This window comes from Macaca thibetana, chromosome 20 (genome assembly GCF_024542745.1).
Source record: "Macaca thibetana thibetana isolate TM-01 chromosome 20, ASM2454274v1, whole genome shotgun sequence".
In the NCBI taxonomy this organism is placed as follows: Eukaryota; Metazoa; Chordata; class Mammalia; order Primates; family Cercopithecidae; genus Macaca; species Macaca thibetana.
The window spans coordinates 17411993-17427199 of NC_065597.1; the positions used below are offsets into that span (position 1 = coordinate 17411993).

A 15207-nucleotide genomic window follows, 5' to 3' on the forward strand; every position below is an offset into this window, starting at 1 on the left:
CTAGGGTTTGGGTAGCTAAAAGCTATCTTGTCTGGGCTTTGGAAACCAAACTGGAGCTGTCCGTAGCATTAGTCTATTACTATGCCTTCTAGAGGTTTACAGGTTTAGACGTTTCAAGTATAATATCAGTTCACTTTCACAAAGCGTATCAACAGCTATTTCTCAGAAAAGTACGCTGTTTAAAGGATCAAGTTTAACTTACTGTTATGCAAGAATCTCTCTGTTTCAGAATTAGAATGTAAGGGGAAAAGAAGAGTTGAAGGAATTACACAACAGCCAGAATGGAAGAAGAAGAAAAAGAAAAGCTAAAGGAAAATACACCAAACTTTGGGGAGTAAAATAAATGGCTAAAAGAAAGATCCTATTAATAGAATCCTAGCTGGTCGCAGTGGCTCACACCTGTAATCCTAGCACTTTGGGAGGCCGAGACGGGTGGATTGCCTGAGCTCAGGAGTTCGAGACCAGCCTGGGCAACATGGTGAAACCCTCTCTCTACTAAAATACAAAAAATCAGGTGGGTGTGGTGGCAGGTGCCTGTAATCCCAGCTACTCAGGAGTCTGGGGCCCGAGAATTGCTTGAACCTGGGAGGCAGAGGTTGCAGTGAGCCGAGAACTCTGTCTCAAAAAAAAAGGAATTCTTTTTTTTTTTTTTTTGAGACGGAGTCTCGCTCTGTCGCCCAGGCTGGAGTGCAGTGGCCGGATCTCAGCTCACTGCAAGCTCCGCCTCCCGGGTTCACGCCATTCTCCTGCCTCAGCCTCCCGAGTAGCTGGGACTACAGGCGCCGCCACCTCGCCCGGCTAGTTTTTTTTTGTGTGTGTTTTTTAGTAGAGACGGGGTTTCACCGTGCTAGCCAGGATGGTCTCGATCTCCTGACCTTGTGATCCGCCCGTCTCGGCCTCCCAAAGTGCTGGGATTACAGGCTTGAGCCACCGCGTCTGGCCAAAAAAAAGAATTCTTAAGTTTAGCTTTTCCATGATGGGCTGCAATATAGTGCAGCTTTCTAAAGTTTACTTTACTGGGGGTTCTAAAGGAAACTATTTGCTGGGATTCCAAATCACCATATCCCTTGGTTCATTGGAGAACTATAAGCATTTTCTAACAATATACCCAACAGAATTGTAGCAGGCTCAGGAAACAGACTGCCGAACATGATAGTCCTATGCTCAACAGACCTGAGTATGCAACCACGTTTCTCCTTTAAAATGTCCAATTCCTGCATGTGTGACTTTTTCATACTGTACTTCCAGAGGGGGTTTTGTAGCGGTACAAATGGAACCCGGAAACCTGAGTTCACTCCTTGAGTATTTACATGGCTTTAAACACGCAGCTATTCGTACTGCTGAGTATCCTGCATTCAGATGGAAGACAGCTAGCTTCCCATATAACCTGCAGTCAAGCATCTTTCCTTCTTTCCCTTAAACTGGGACACAGTCCTAAGGAGCCAGTCACAGCATGCAGGGAATTCTTGGGAGCTGCTCCTTCCCTCTGCTTCCTAGATGGAGAGGCTATATAATGAACTGAATTTTAGGTAAGGAAATATATACACTTAACTTCTCTGAGCTTCAATTTGTCAACCAGGTGAGAAAAAATTCCATTTCTAAATGTTTTGTGGGACTGTTCTAGGGCATGCCCACTATTCATGCAGACCAGTACTCACATATGCACAGATTTACACCCTGCTTATCTCAAAAGGACTTAATGGAGAAAATGAATTAAAAGTGAGTAAAATGAATAAAGATGAGAAACAACAACAAAAAAATACGTTAAGAGGATGTGAAATGGAGCCAACAGTAAGCTTACTACAAAAATGCCTACCATGAAATCTTATGTACCTGGAAGAGGCAGGCCATACCTTTGGCTCTAGAAGTTTTAAGAAGCAATAGGAAGAGGAAAAATAATCAATTACAAAATACAATAACCATAATGCAAAGACAAACTCGCTGCCAACTATTCCTGATACAAAGACCAGAGAGAAAATTTTCCTGAGAATGTCTTCCAGAGAAAATATTGAATAATACAACAAATTATGTCTGTAAGAGAGATGGATTTTATGGTGTTTGTACTCTGCATAAAACGTTAAACATTAACATCATCATTATTGTAAGATAAACAGAAAGCGATGTCACCTACCTGTCCAGTCTCTGTTTTCTCACTGCACCATTTTCCCAGATCAATCAGGCACTTATCCTGGAGGGCAGGATCCAGCTTGACGTCCATGGCACGCTGGTGTAGGATCCTTTGAACTTCAGCTCGGCACTCCCGTGAGAGCTGCAAGAGAAAAAATGAGCTAAATACTTGAAAGGTAACAAAACAAAAACACAAAGATATGAGATAAACCAGTTATGAGAAAACTAACAAATAACCCTGAATTTTATCTTCCAAATTTTATACCTCAAATATCTTCCAGAATAAAAATTAAATGTTGTGGCCAGGTGCGGTGGCTCACACCTGTAATCCCAGCACTTTGGGAGGCTGAGGCGGGTGGATCACCTGAGGTCGGGAGTTTGAGACCAGCCTGACTAACATGGAGAAACTCCGTCTCTACTAAAAATATGAAATCAGCCAGGCATAGTGGCACATGCCTGTAATCCCAGCTACTCGGGAGGTTGAGGCAGAAGAATCGCTTGAACCCAGGAGGTGGAGGTTGTGGTGAGCCGAGACTGTACCATTGCACTCCAGCCTGGGCAACAAGAGTGAAACTCTGTCTCAAAAAAATAAATTAAAAAAATAAATAAAATGTGCAGGAGGCTTCAAAAAGCCCCTATCTTTAGGAATGCAATTACACATATTCAGCAGTTTCTAATATAATATATAAAACAACATTCCTGTATGAGAGTATCCTGATATAAGTGAACTGGCTTCATTCAGACTAGGTTAGTTGGAAAGTTTTGTGTTTGCGGTTTTGTTTAGCAAAACTAATTTGTCAGTCTATGAACACCAAGTAGAAGGTCAGATCCAATTCAAGACAGCATATATACCTGATTCAGGAGAAATGAGTTCAAAATGACCTAAATCAGAAAAAGCAGGAAAATGTAGATATAACAGTTATGATGAGACAGGACTAGACTCTTCCAGATGAGCTATGCAGAATTAGCAGAGGGTAAAGCAGGTGAAAACTAATATTTTTCCAAGGGCCATGACCAAGCTGTTAGTGACAGGTACGGTTAGTCCCTCTTGCAAAAAAGAATAAAAAGTCAGCATACCTGGGGCAGGAGGGATGGAAAGTAACTGTTTAATGAACACAGGGTTTCCTTCTGGAGTCACGGAGTGTTTTGAAACTAGATAGACATGATGACCACAAAACACCATAAATGTTGAACCCGGGAGGTGGAGATTGTGGTGAGCCAAGATCGCGCCACTGCACTCCAGCCTGGTCCAACAAGAGCAAAACTCCATTTCAAAAAAAAAAAAAAAAAAAGAAGGTTAATTTGGCCGAGCGCGGTGGCTCACGCCTGTAACCCAAGCCCTTTGGGAGGCCCAGGTGGGTGGATCACCTGAGGTCAGGAGTTCAAGACCAACCTGGCCAACAAGGTGAAACCCCATCTCTATTAAAAATACAAAACAAAACAAAACAAAAAAAATAATTAGCCAGACGTGATGGCAGGCACCTGTAATCCCAGCTACTCGGGAGGCTGAGGCAGGAGACTCGCTCAAACCCAGGAGGAAGAGGTTACAGTGAGCCAAGATCGCGCCATTGCACTCCAGCCTGGCTGACAGAGTGAGACTTTGTCTCAAAAAAAAAAGAAAAAAAAAAAAAGATTAATTTTATGTTATGTGAATTTCACTTCAATTAAAAAGAAAAAAGAAAAGAAAACTAGCACCCCAGACTCCAACTCTTTCTTATTTAAAAGAGAAGAAACCTCCCACCCCCTAGTCACTATAGTGACTAGAAAGATGCCAGGATTTGGGAGCCCCCATGATTAATGAGAGGCTCATTATATGGAAAAAAAAATAACAACAAATTCCCACGTTTTCTTACACAGCAGTATAAACACTGGGTTAGAGTACAGCAACTATGCCATTTCCTTCTGAGTCCCCTCATTCTGGATGCCAGGCTTTTGCATTAAGCTCAGAAGGGTATTTCTAAGGATGGATGAGAAGTGATACCATCTCAACTCTCTGGAACAAAGGCAGGACTAATTATGGAGCATCTCAGAAGGTAGAGAAAGCCATCGTCGAGAACAAGTGCATGTCAGTGCACCGCGGGAGGCAGCCGATGCTGCCGAGAGCCAAGCACACACAAACATCCCAACAAAAGGCAGCAGTTGGGGCAGACAAATACCAAGAGACTGAGGTATGGAGGTTTCTGCTCCAACCAGTCCATGGGCAGACAATGCGAATGTGTTCAGCTGCCAAGAGGAGAAGCCTAAAAGCCATTTGTAGCCTGGCTAAAAGCTTCTAATGGATCCTTAAACCTAAATAAAGTTAGGACAGCAGTAATTGTCCATTTGTGATTCAGATTTTGGGAATTAAAAAAAAAATCTGGAAATCTTCCCCCACCCACTTGGTTTAAAATATAAAATCAGATGATAGAAAATGGTAGGGCAACTCTAAGTGTACTCATGGAATGAAGTTTCTAGAAATGCAGCAATCCTCTCCTCACACGTTTTCCTAAGATGACTAAAATCTGAAGAATATATAGCAAACAATTTAAAAACCAAATGACAATAAGAAGAAATGAAGTCGATATTCACTGCATACCCTCCTTCCCTGTTCCTCAGTGCGGTAGGCGTGTCTGTATAAACAAGAGAACACAGCTCCCTGAGGCATAAATTCACTGGTCTCATTCCAACCGTGGGTGTGGCAAAGACGAGAAGCATCTCCCTGGCACTTGCGGTATAGGACAGGGTCCAGCCTATAAGGTTAAGAGTTAAAAGACAACCACTAATTAATAGACATTTCCTTCTAACGCAGGCTAAGGGTTTTTACGAGGTGCTTGCTTGTATACTGGGTTTTTACGAGGTGCTTGCTTGTATACTCATTGATAATCACTTCCAGGGGCGTGGAGACAGAAGATATGTAAAAGTATATTCCTGAACTTTTTTTTTTTTTTTTTGGACACAAGATCTCTCAATCTGTCACTCAGGCTGGAGTGCAGTGGCGCTATCTTGGCTCACTGGAACCTCTGCCCCCGGGGCTTGAAAGCAATCCTCCCACCTCAGCCTCCCAAGAGCTGGGGCAACAGGCACACACCAGGCTCTTTTTTGACATTTTTGGTAGAGACAGTCTTGCCATGTTGCCCTGGCAGGTCTCAAACTCTTGAGTTCAAGCAATCAGCCTGCCTTGGCCTCTCAAAGTGCTGGGATTACAGGCATAAGCCACTGCACCCGGCCATGAATTCTGTTCTTAATGAACACACAGTAGTCAGCACCGTAGGAGGCTTAGGCAGGAGGATAACCTTCTATACAAGTTTGTTAACCTTCTACAGAACATTTAGATTATCCCTCAAATATATCTTGGCTTTGTTAGATACCTAACAGTTTTAACAACAGACTTAGCACTCACATGCCCTGGTTGAAAACAGAAAACGAGAGTTGTAGCCAATACCAGGCAATTCACAACTTTTTACTTAATACTTTTTACTAAACACCTTTTTCTAAGTAGGAATGAAGTTCAATCCTATGTAATATATTAGATTCAGTAAGATCAGGAAATGGCAAGATAGATAGTCTCCTATTCAGTTTTCTCTCTTCTTCCTGTGCAAGGTGCCCCCTTGCACAGGAAGTAATCTTTTTGGTTACTTGAGTGTGCTTATCAATTTATGAGCCTTGACATTTAACTCTAAATCTGGAGACAGTAGATTAGACAATGAGCCTGCTTCCCCAAATCAGACCAGGGCATGCTTAATTCTGTCCATATTATATTGTCAACTTTGGTAGAGGACTAGTTAATGGGAGAAAAAAGCTAATATTTAATGAGCGACTATTAAGAACTAATATTTAGGGCTGGGCACGGTGGCTCACGCCTGTAATCCCAGCACTTTGGGAGGCCAAGACAGGCGGATCACGAGGTCAGGAGATCAAGACCATCCTGGCCAACAAGGTGAAACCCCATCTCTACTAAAAATACAAAAATTAGCTGGGCGTGGTGGCACACACCTCTAATCCCAGCTAATCAGGAGGCTAAGGCAGCAGAATTGCTTGAACCAGGGAGTGGGAGGTTGCAGTGAGTCAAGATCCCCACTGCACTCCAGTCTGGTGACAGAGTGAGACTCCATCTCAAAACAAAATAAAACAAAACAAACAAACAAAAAACCTAATATTTAATGAGTAACTATGCAGCACTTTTTTTTTATTATGGGGGAAGGAATTAAAGAGGAGAAAATGTGATTTTGATTAAGGCAATACACTCAGCAGACTATTTAGGTTTAGATGGCCTGAGTAAGCAAACGGAAATTACAGCCAAGCTTTCTGTAGTCCTTTCCAGAGCTAATTTGAAGGAACAGAAGTAAGAATACATTGAATCTTCAAGGAATCTCTTTCTAGTAAAGTATGTGGGCAAACCACACACACATTTTTTGAGATAGGGTCTCACTGTTAGCATGCAGTGGCATGATCACAGCTCACTGTAACCTACAGCTCCTGGGCTCAAGTAAATCTCCTGCTTCAGCCTCCCGAGTAGCCAGGACTACAGGTGCACACTGCCATACCTGGCTAATTTTTTTTAGTTTTTGTAGAGACCAGGTCTTGTTATGTTGACCAGGCTGGCCTTAAACTCCTGGCCTCAAGCAATCCTCCTGCGTAGGCCTCCCAAACTGCTGGGATTATAGGTGTGAGCCACCGTGCTTGGCCAAAGTATATATTAATCACCAAAAATAGTTAACTACCACACCATGGTGGCTTAACAACCGAATGGAGAAGCCACTGAACTTGAAAGGCTAGAGAAGCAGTCGGATCCAGTACTGGCTGCTTTGGAGGTGGGGAGAGAAAGCAAGATACAGAAAGAGGAGGGGAATGGCAGCCAATGAACTCAGTGATTCTGGCTGTAATACACATCCTTCTCCCAGTTCATCCTCCCACCCCTGCCGCTTTTTTTTAACAGAATGAGAGGGAAATTAGAGAATCAAGTTGTCACTTACTGACAAAAACCTCTTAAGACAGACTTAATTCAATAACTCTGAATAAATAAAGAAAAGCAAATTCCCATATCCACTGCAAATCAATAAAAATACAACTGCACTATTATCTTCTTAGAGACATATCTGAAGGCACTTTTGCCACCCCCACAGGTACCATAGTTCTTACTAGACACATCTTTGTAGTATCAGAAACATTTTGACCCTGACTTCCAAAGTAGTGGTGAACAAGGATGTGTGGCACAGGCTGGTAGCGGGCCGACTCTGCTTTTAGACAATGTTCTGAAAGTGATAAAGTATAGTTTTTCAGGGGATTGGAGTGTGTTAGCTGTACCAGAACTGAACAAAAAAAGAGTTTCCTATTGATTATTTTAATAAATACAGGTAATTATGACTACAGAGGAGAACAGGCTGAGGCAATACATTTACTTTGGCTTCAAAATACTCACTTCCAATCCCGGGAGATGAAATACTGCAGCTCTAAGAGACGGTGTTCACAATCTTCCACCATCTTCTCTGTGTATAAATGTTCCATCAGGCAGGACAAGATCCTAGCCATAAAATGGGTAAAATTGTAACAAGAGACAAGTGTTCATAACTCTATGTCAATATAATATTTCCCTGGTCTGTAGAAGAAGCCTTTTAGTTATTTTCTTAGGGCAATCAGATTTATTTTTCTGAGAATCACTCAAGTTAACTGAACCTGACAGTGGTTATGGCTTCGATCAACTTTAGAGCCACTCGGCACTTAACACTCTGCATGTACAAGAGCAGTGTGCAGCTGCTGTATTTTTAACTGGTTATGAAAACTTTCCAACACACAAAGAAGTAGAGAATCATGTAACAGCCACCTTCTCATAACTTTATCAATCTATGGCCAAGTCTGTTTTAACTCTAGGCCTCTTTGCTGATATTTTCAAGCAAAATCCCAGATACCCCATCATTTCATTTGTAAATATTTCAGCATGTTTCTTTAAAATATAAGGACTTAATACCATTATCACACCACCAAGAAATTAATTGAAAAGCTTTACTATCATGTAATACTCTGTTAGTTTTCAATTTTTTTTTTTTCTTGAGATAGAGTCTCGCTCTGTCACCCAGGCTGGAGTGCAGTGGTGCAATCTCAGCTCACTGCAAGCTCCGCCTCCAGGGTTCACGCCATTCTCCCGCCTCAGCCTCCCAAGTAGCTGGGACTACAGGCGCCCGCCACCACGCCCGGCTAATTTTTTTGTATTTTTAGTAGAGATGGGGTTTCACCGTTAGCCAGGATGGTCTCGATCTCCTGACCTCGTGATCCGCCTGCCTTGGCCTCCCAAAGTGCTCGGATTACAGGCGTGACCCACGGTGCCCGGCCCAAATATTTTCAATTATTATTTTTTTTACAAGTGTGTCCAAATCAGGATCCAGAACAGGTTAACTGATAAGTATCTTAAATGTATTTTCATCTGTAGCAGTTCTTCCTTCTTCCCTCTCCTCTGCCCCTCTTTGGTTGATGTGGTTATTTTTACATTGGTAAATATTCGTAATTAGTTTTAAGTGTGTTTAACCACATAGAAAGCTTTGAGGAAGAACATGATTTTCTAATTCTCTAGCACAGCATGGACAGCAGGAGTTCTTGCATAGCAGAATGAGATAAACATGGACTATACTCACTTTGTTGTTGGGTATGGCCAACTGCAGGCTATAAAGATTTTTGCAGAATGGGAAAGCTGTTCTTACTTGCAACTGGTTTTTTTTTTTTTTTCTGAGATGGAGTTTTGCTCTTGTCGCCCAGGCTGGAGTGCAATGGCACAATCTTGGTTCCACCTGCCTCGGCCTCCTGAGTAACTGGGATTACAGGTATGCGCCACCAACGTCCCACTAATTTTGTATTTTTGGCTGGGCGTCGTGGTTTTCCTTCATGCCTGTAATCCCAGCACTTTGGGAGGCCAAGGCGGGTGGGTCACGAGGTCAGGAGTTCAAGACCAGCCTAACCAAAATGGTAAAACCCCATCTCTACTAAAAGCACAAAAATTAGCTGGGCATGGTGTCGTGTGCCTGCAATCCCAACTACTCGGGAGGCTGAGCCAGGAGAACTGCTTGAACCGGGGTCTGGGAGGCGGAGGTAGCAGTGAGTGAGATTGCACCACTGCACTCCAGCCTGGGCTATAGAGCAAGATTCTGTCTCAAAAAAAAAAAAAAAAAATTGTATTTTTAGTAGAGACAGGGTTTCTCCATGTTGGTTAGAGGCTTGTCTCGAACTCCAGACCTCAGGTGATTCGCCAGCCTCAGCCTCCCAAGGTGCTGGGATTACAGGCGTGAGCCACCGTGCCTGACCTGCTTTGGTTTTTTGAGACAGGGTTTTGCTCTGTCATCTGGGCTGGAGTGCAGTGGTATGATCATAACTCACTGTAACCTTGAACTCCTGGGCTCAAGCAATCCTCCCACCTTAACCTCCCAAGCAGATGGGACTACAGGCATGCACCACCATACCAGCTGATTTTAAAAACTTTTATGTGGCCTAGCTATATTGCCCAGGCTGGTTTCAAACTCGTGGCTTCAAGTGATCCTCTCACTTTGGCCTCCCAAAGCACTACAATTACAGGCATGAGCTACTGCATCCAGCCATGGTTTAAGAGCTGTTTTTACATCATAAAAAACAAAATGAGAATTAATACTTTAATACAGAATGAGAATTAATACTTTAATATAGCATTTATTTAGCTTTTCTAGATCTTGGCTGCAACTTTAGTATTCATTTTGTCCATTACTACTGCCTCCAACTACCACATTTTGTTTTCTATTTCTATTTTCTGTTTCAAGTATTTTCTAACGATTACCAAGTAGTCAATGTATACAATGAGTCAATATACAACTAGGATGAAAAGTACAGAGTGCCAAAGTATGTACCACCTATCCTGAATGTTTCTCTCTTTCATTTTTATTTGATCGTGATATAAAATATTCAGTAACCTAATATATAGGTCCATATATGCTCAGTCACTGTCGATAAACACCATCACAATACTGGGTCTAGATGTCTCTACATGGATCAGGCAGATCCCAGGTTTTAATTCCAATACTAGTTTTAATAAAAGTTGGTATATGTTCAACCTGTTCAACAAAATTTCAGTTAAGATGTCAAACCACCCAAAAGTCATTTGAAGGAATGTTCCCTGTGCTGCCAAATAAAATACAATATGGATAAATACCACGAAGAAGATAACCTACATTGGGTCTCCGGATCTTATGTGTTTGCAGGCTGTCTGGATTACAGATTCACAAGCTTCATTCAAAGCTCGATCAATGCGGTAATCTGCACCAGGGTCAGTCTCCTGAATCAGTGTTTGAAGCTGAATTAAAACAAATTAAGAAAGAAGAAAGTCACTTAGGTGCTAGGGAAGAGCAGTGTCTTCATACAATCAGTTGCTCAGTCCTATTTGCCACAATGTACTCCAATAAAGTTGTCTACAGTTGTCACTAGCCAAGCTCAAGAGCCCTTGCCAAATACTTTTCCAACTGGTTTCTCCACCTTGACAGAAAATTTTTCTGTTTGAGTCATTGTAGGGACTGCTTATCTATGTTCTTAATAATCCCTAGAGGTCTTTACAACATGAACACGAAGGCTGCCTCTTTGCTTTTATCTGCCTATTTGTTAATCAAATTACTAAACCTGGTGCTCCCAGCGAAGCCAGAATTGAGTGGAAAAGAGTAAATAAAGAACATTTTCAGTCAGAGACCTAACTGGGTCATAAGAATCCAGAATTTGAATTTTGCTGCGAAGACAATGGTATTAAGTCAAGTGTGCTGTGCTTTATTAAAAGCAGATGTGCAATTTCATTTAACTTGCAGAAATATCAACTACAAAAAACAAGATTATGGTATTTATAATGTCCCATTTTCCTCAACTATTTTTCTATAACCAAGAGGTAAACCAGAGCTTGCTCATTTTAAGTACATAGAAAAATACTTGTCATTATGCAGCTGGAAATGTGACTATATTCTTTATCGTTTACTTTTCCGTCTTGTCACGGAATAAAGGAAAGACAGGAGAATAGGTACTTCACATTTTTTTCCTGCCTTAAAGGCACTTGAGGTGTTGATGAAAAAGCTCTCAATTAAAATCAAAAGAACTGAGTTCTATTAATAGTTCTGGCTCTGACAGATTAGCTTTGAGAACATGGACAAACTGATTTAGTTTTAGTTTCTTTAACTGCAGAAAACTGTAAGAAATAATAATATATGGGAGAATACTACGTAAACTGCAAAGCATGTTACAGCCATGAAAGATCATTATTACTACAGATAAGTAGCAGATGGTATTTTGGGGTAGAAATCTTTTTTTATTTTTTCCCCGAGACAGAGTCTCGCTCTGTCACCCAGGCTGGAGTGCAGTGGCATGATCTCCACTCACTGCAACCTCCACTTCCCGGGTTCAAGTGATTGTCCCGCCTCAGCCTCCTAAGTAGCTGGGACTACAGGCACGTGCCACCACTCCCGGCTAACTTTTGTATTTTTAGCAGGGACGAGGTTTCGCCACGTTGGCCAGGCTGGTCTTGAACTCAAGTGATCCGCCCGCCTCGAACTCCCAAAGTGCTGGGATTACAGGTGTGAGCCACCACACCCAGACTTGGGGCAGAAATCTTTAATAATAGAAAGCAAATTTGAAAACTATAATCCTTACTGGTTTGCACTCCCTTTTGTCAAGTTAAAAAACTGGAACCCTGCTGTGTCACTGATTTGTCCTCTGACACTCATACATGTAACCTATGATCCCACAGGGCCTTCACTGGAACAACTGTGGGATCATAGGTTAGATCACAAATTTATCAGAGAACCATAATCAAAAGGAAATAAAGGAAAAAAACACAAACTTCTATTATCCTGAAAGAAGCTGGTAATCCAGATGAGACAAACATGAAAGATTTCCAATATTCTAGGATAGAAGTTATTTATACCAAAAATTCTTGGTGGCAATTTGGGAAAGCTACAACATGCCGTGGTTAGCTGGTAGGAAAATTACTATCGAATGATTACCAACATTACTTATGACATTTGTTGACAAAGACCAAAGTATCTACATCTTTTTCTGAGAAAAGTTGGAAGCAACATGAGAGTCTGCAAGTCTCTGAAAGAACTGTATCAGTTAAATATCCACAACTGTCAGACAAACTTTAAGGAACAATACATGCACTAGACTGCAACTATTTACAGGCGAAAATGGATGCCCTCCAGAGCCTAGTGGGCTAACAGCTCCAGGGATCATTGCCACTCTGGAATTTAGTGATAGTAGCGTGGGAAATAAACACTGAAAATGGGAATTGCTACATGATTATACAACTATTCCAGCCCCTGGCATGCTTAGGAAAACCTGGGAAAATGCTTCAGAGAGATGACTAGAGAATAAGACTGGCAGTTATCTTTGGCCTAGGAGAGCCTGGGCCCACACTTGTTCAGCCATGAATGAAGAGAATTTCACAGTTCATGATTATGGTACATTTGGGAGAGTAGGTACTCAACAAGATGATAACTATCCTTATGCTTTACAGCTTACTACTTGTTGAGAAATCACTAAATCAATCACCAAGCAGAGAACAGGGAAAACTAATGGTCAACCACAGACAGGTATTGAAGTCTGCTGTATTAGGAAGAAAAATTTGAAAAAGAAAGAAAAAAGGGGCCAGGCACAGTGGCTCATGCCTGTAATCCCAGTAGTCTGGGAGGCCAAAGCAGGCAGACTGCTTTAGCCCAGTCATTTGAGACCAGCATGGGCAACATGGTGACACCCCATCACTTAAAAAACAAAACAACAACAAAAAATAAAAGAAACTCCCCCAAAATGAATTATTCTAAAATATTCGTCAATTTGACTGGGGATGGATACTGTAGTAGAAGACTAAGGACATTTTTCTCCCTTTGAATCATTTAGGCCTTCAATTTTTGTGGGCAAAATCTAAAAACCTTGGGTCCATAAAAATGAAAATAAAGTGCTTCTTTCCCACTTGGCTAAATTTATTTTTTATTTTATTTTAATGTTTTAATTTTTTTATTTTTTGAGATGGAGTCTTGCTCTGTTGCCTAGGCTGGAGTGCAGTGGTGTGATCTTGGCTTACTGCAACCTCTGCCTCTCAGGTTCAAGCGATTCTCCTGCTTCAGCCTCCCGAGTAGCTGGGACTACAGGTACCTGCCACCACGCCCAGCTAATTTCGTATTTTTCGTAGAGACGGGGTTTCACCATGTTGGCCCGGCTGGTTATGAACTCCTGACCTCAAGCAATCTGCCTGCCTCGGCCTCCCACAGTGATGGGATTACAGGAGTCAGCCACCACGCCCAGCCCCACTTGGCTAAATTTAATATGGGCAAAACCATATGTTTCATTACTTGAAGCAACCCTCTAGATTTGGAAAGTACTTTTCTTCTGGGCCCAAAGGGTGATGTGGGTGGTACATAGGTATCTTTCAAGTTGAGTCACTAGTTCTTTCAACAAGCTAAATTTTAAAAAGCCCTGGGTGTGAATTAGGTGCCTTGAAATAAAGTCAAACCAGTCTATTTTCTTTTTTCTGTATCCTTTACTACAAGTGTAGCCTCAGTAAAAAGACAGGTTTAGGCCAGGCATGGTGGCTTACACCTGTAATCCCAGCACTTTGGGAGGCTGAGGCGGGCAGATCACCTGAGGTCCAGAATTCGAGACCAGCCTAGCCAACATGGTGAAACCTCATCTCTACTAAAAATACAAAAATTAGCTGGGCGTGGTGGTGGGCGCTTGTAATCCCAGCTACTCAGGAGGCTGAGGCAGGAGAATCACTTGAACCTCGGAGGCAGATGTTGCAGTGAGCAGAGATTGTGCCACTGCACTCCAGCCTGGGCAACAAGAGTGAGACTCTGTCTAAAAAAAAAAAAAAAAAAAAGGTAGGTAGGTTCATTCCTAACCCTCTCCCAACAACCTTTCCATGCTGCTCTAAGGATGAAATGCAAATATAGGCTGTCTCCTGATTCATTTTTGGTCTGGGTCCCAGGACCTACACTGGCACATTGGTTTCCCAAGGCAGTCACCAGCAACAACTGCACCTTAGCAACAACACTGTGGCAAAATCAAACAGCAGATTCCAGAAGCCTTCCCTCCTGCCCAGGTTGGTATTTTTAAAAAGTTAGAAATTTGTCTATTTTTCAACCACGGGATGCATAGACATGCATGCATGTGCACATACATACAGACATGCATGCACACGTGCACTGGTGTCTACTCTGGGCCAAGGTGAGTAACTAAAGCTAAGATATAATTTTACTCCACGTCCAAATTCTATAAAACTGTTGTGCTTCAGACTGCTAAGTTATGTTTCAGACTGTAAAAATCTGATTTTACATGATTACCAGGAAAATACAATTCAAGTTGATATCCAGTTTTTAATAAAAATGCCAACTACAAAATAATAGACTGACTGTGGTTTTCTAAAGTTACACTGAGGGAGGAGAGCCTCAAGTTTCTACTATTCTAGGATATAAAGTGAAACTATCTCTCGTGCTCCCTAAAGGAAAGTTCACTGCACAGGGCACACTGGTGCCTGTGGTATGTTAAGTTGCTCTAAGACTCCTATCCAGTAAAAAGTAATCAACATGGACAACAGGAATGAAAGAGATGTACTAAATCTCTAATATATTAACTTTGTGTTTCGTACCTGACCTATAGTTATTCAACTGTTTATGAACGCTAAATCAAGAAGAACTTTATTTTCCCAAAGTATGCCGTGAGGTTTAGGGACAGAAAAAGGACTCCCATGATGGCACATGTTTACCCATGTAACAAACCTGCACATCCTGCACATGTATCCTGGAACTTAACATTAAATTAAATTGAAAAGAAAATGGCTCTTCCATGCATAGTTGCCCTAGTATATGAAGAAAAGATAGTGTGATTTCAAAAACGACATGCTCTCTTAATCCCTCAGGCTAGGAATTCATGCCATGCTGCAAATCAGTAACAGAAAGAAACTCTTAGAAAAAATTTCAATTCATATCAACTCTTTTTCAGCCTCAACTCAATCAAACCTATTATAACAGGCAAATTCTCTCTTGGTAGAGGGCCTGTCCTCATTGATTGGAACCGGGTTTGCCTTGATTCTGAGTTTAGGAAATCCAGTCTAGCAAGCTG

At 41.8% G+C, this 15207-nt stretch overlaps 1 protein-coding gene and 1 long non-coding RNA gene across 4 annotated transcripts in view; both read right to left on the reverse strand.

The window, feature by feature from the left end:
• Positions 1 to 15207, reverse strand: part of LOC126943787 (uncharacterized) — a 166638-nt gene that overhangs the window by 28263 nt on the left and 123168 nt on the right. The gene's annotated exons all lie outside the window — the stretch shown is intronic.
• The window catches only part of GLG1 (golgi glycoprotein 1), a 154643-nt gene that overhangs the window by 23770 nt on the left and 115666 nt on the right, over positions 1 to 15207 (reverse strand). For both annotated transcript variants that reach the window (XM_050772667.1, XM_050772668.1), the window contains exons 9-12: positions 10290 to 10411; positions 7526 to 7627; positions 4703 to 4856; positions 2132 to 2269 (exon numbers count right to left, since the gene is read on the reverse strand). In XM_050772667.1, coding sequence (XP_050628624.1) covers positions 2132 to 2269; positions 4703 to 4856; positions 7526 to 7627; positions 10290 to 10411 — 516 coding nt within the window. The remainder of the gene's footprint in view (positions 1 to 2131; positions 2270 to 4702; positions 4857 to 7525; positions 7628 to 10289; positions 10412 to 15207) is intronic.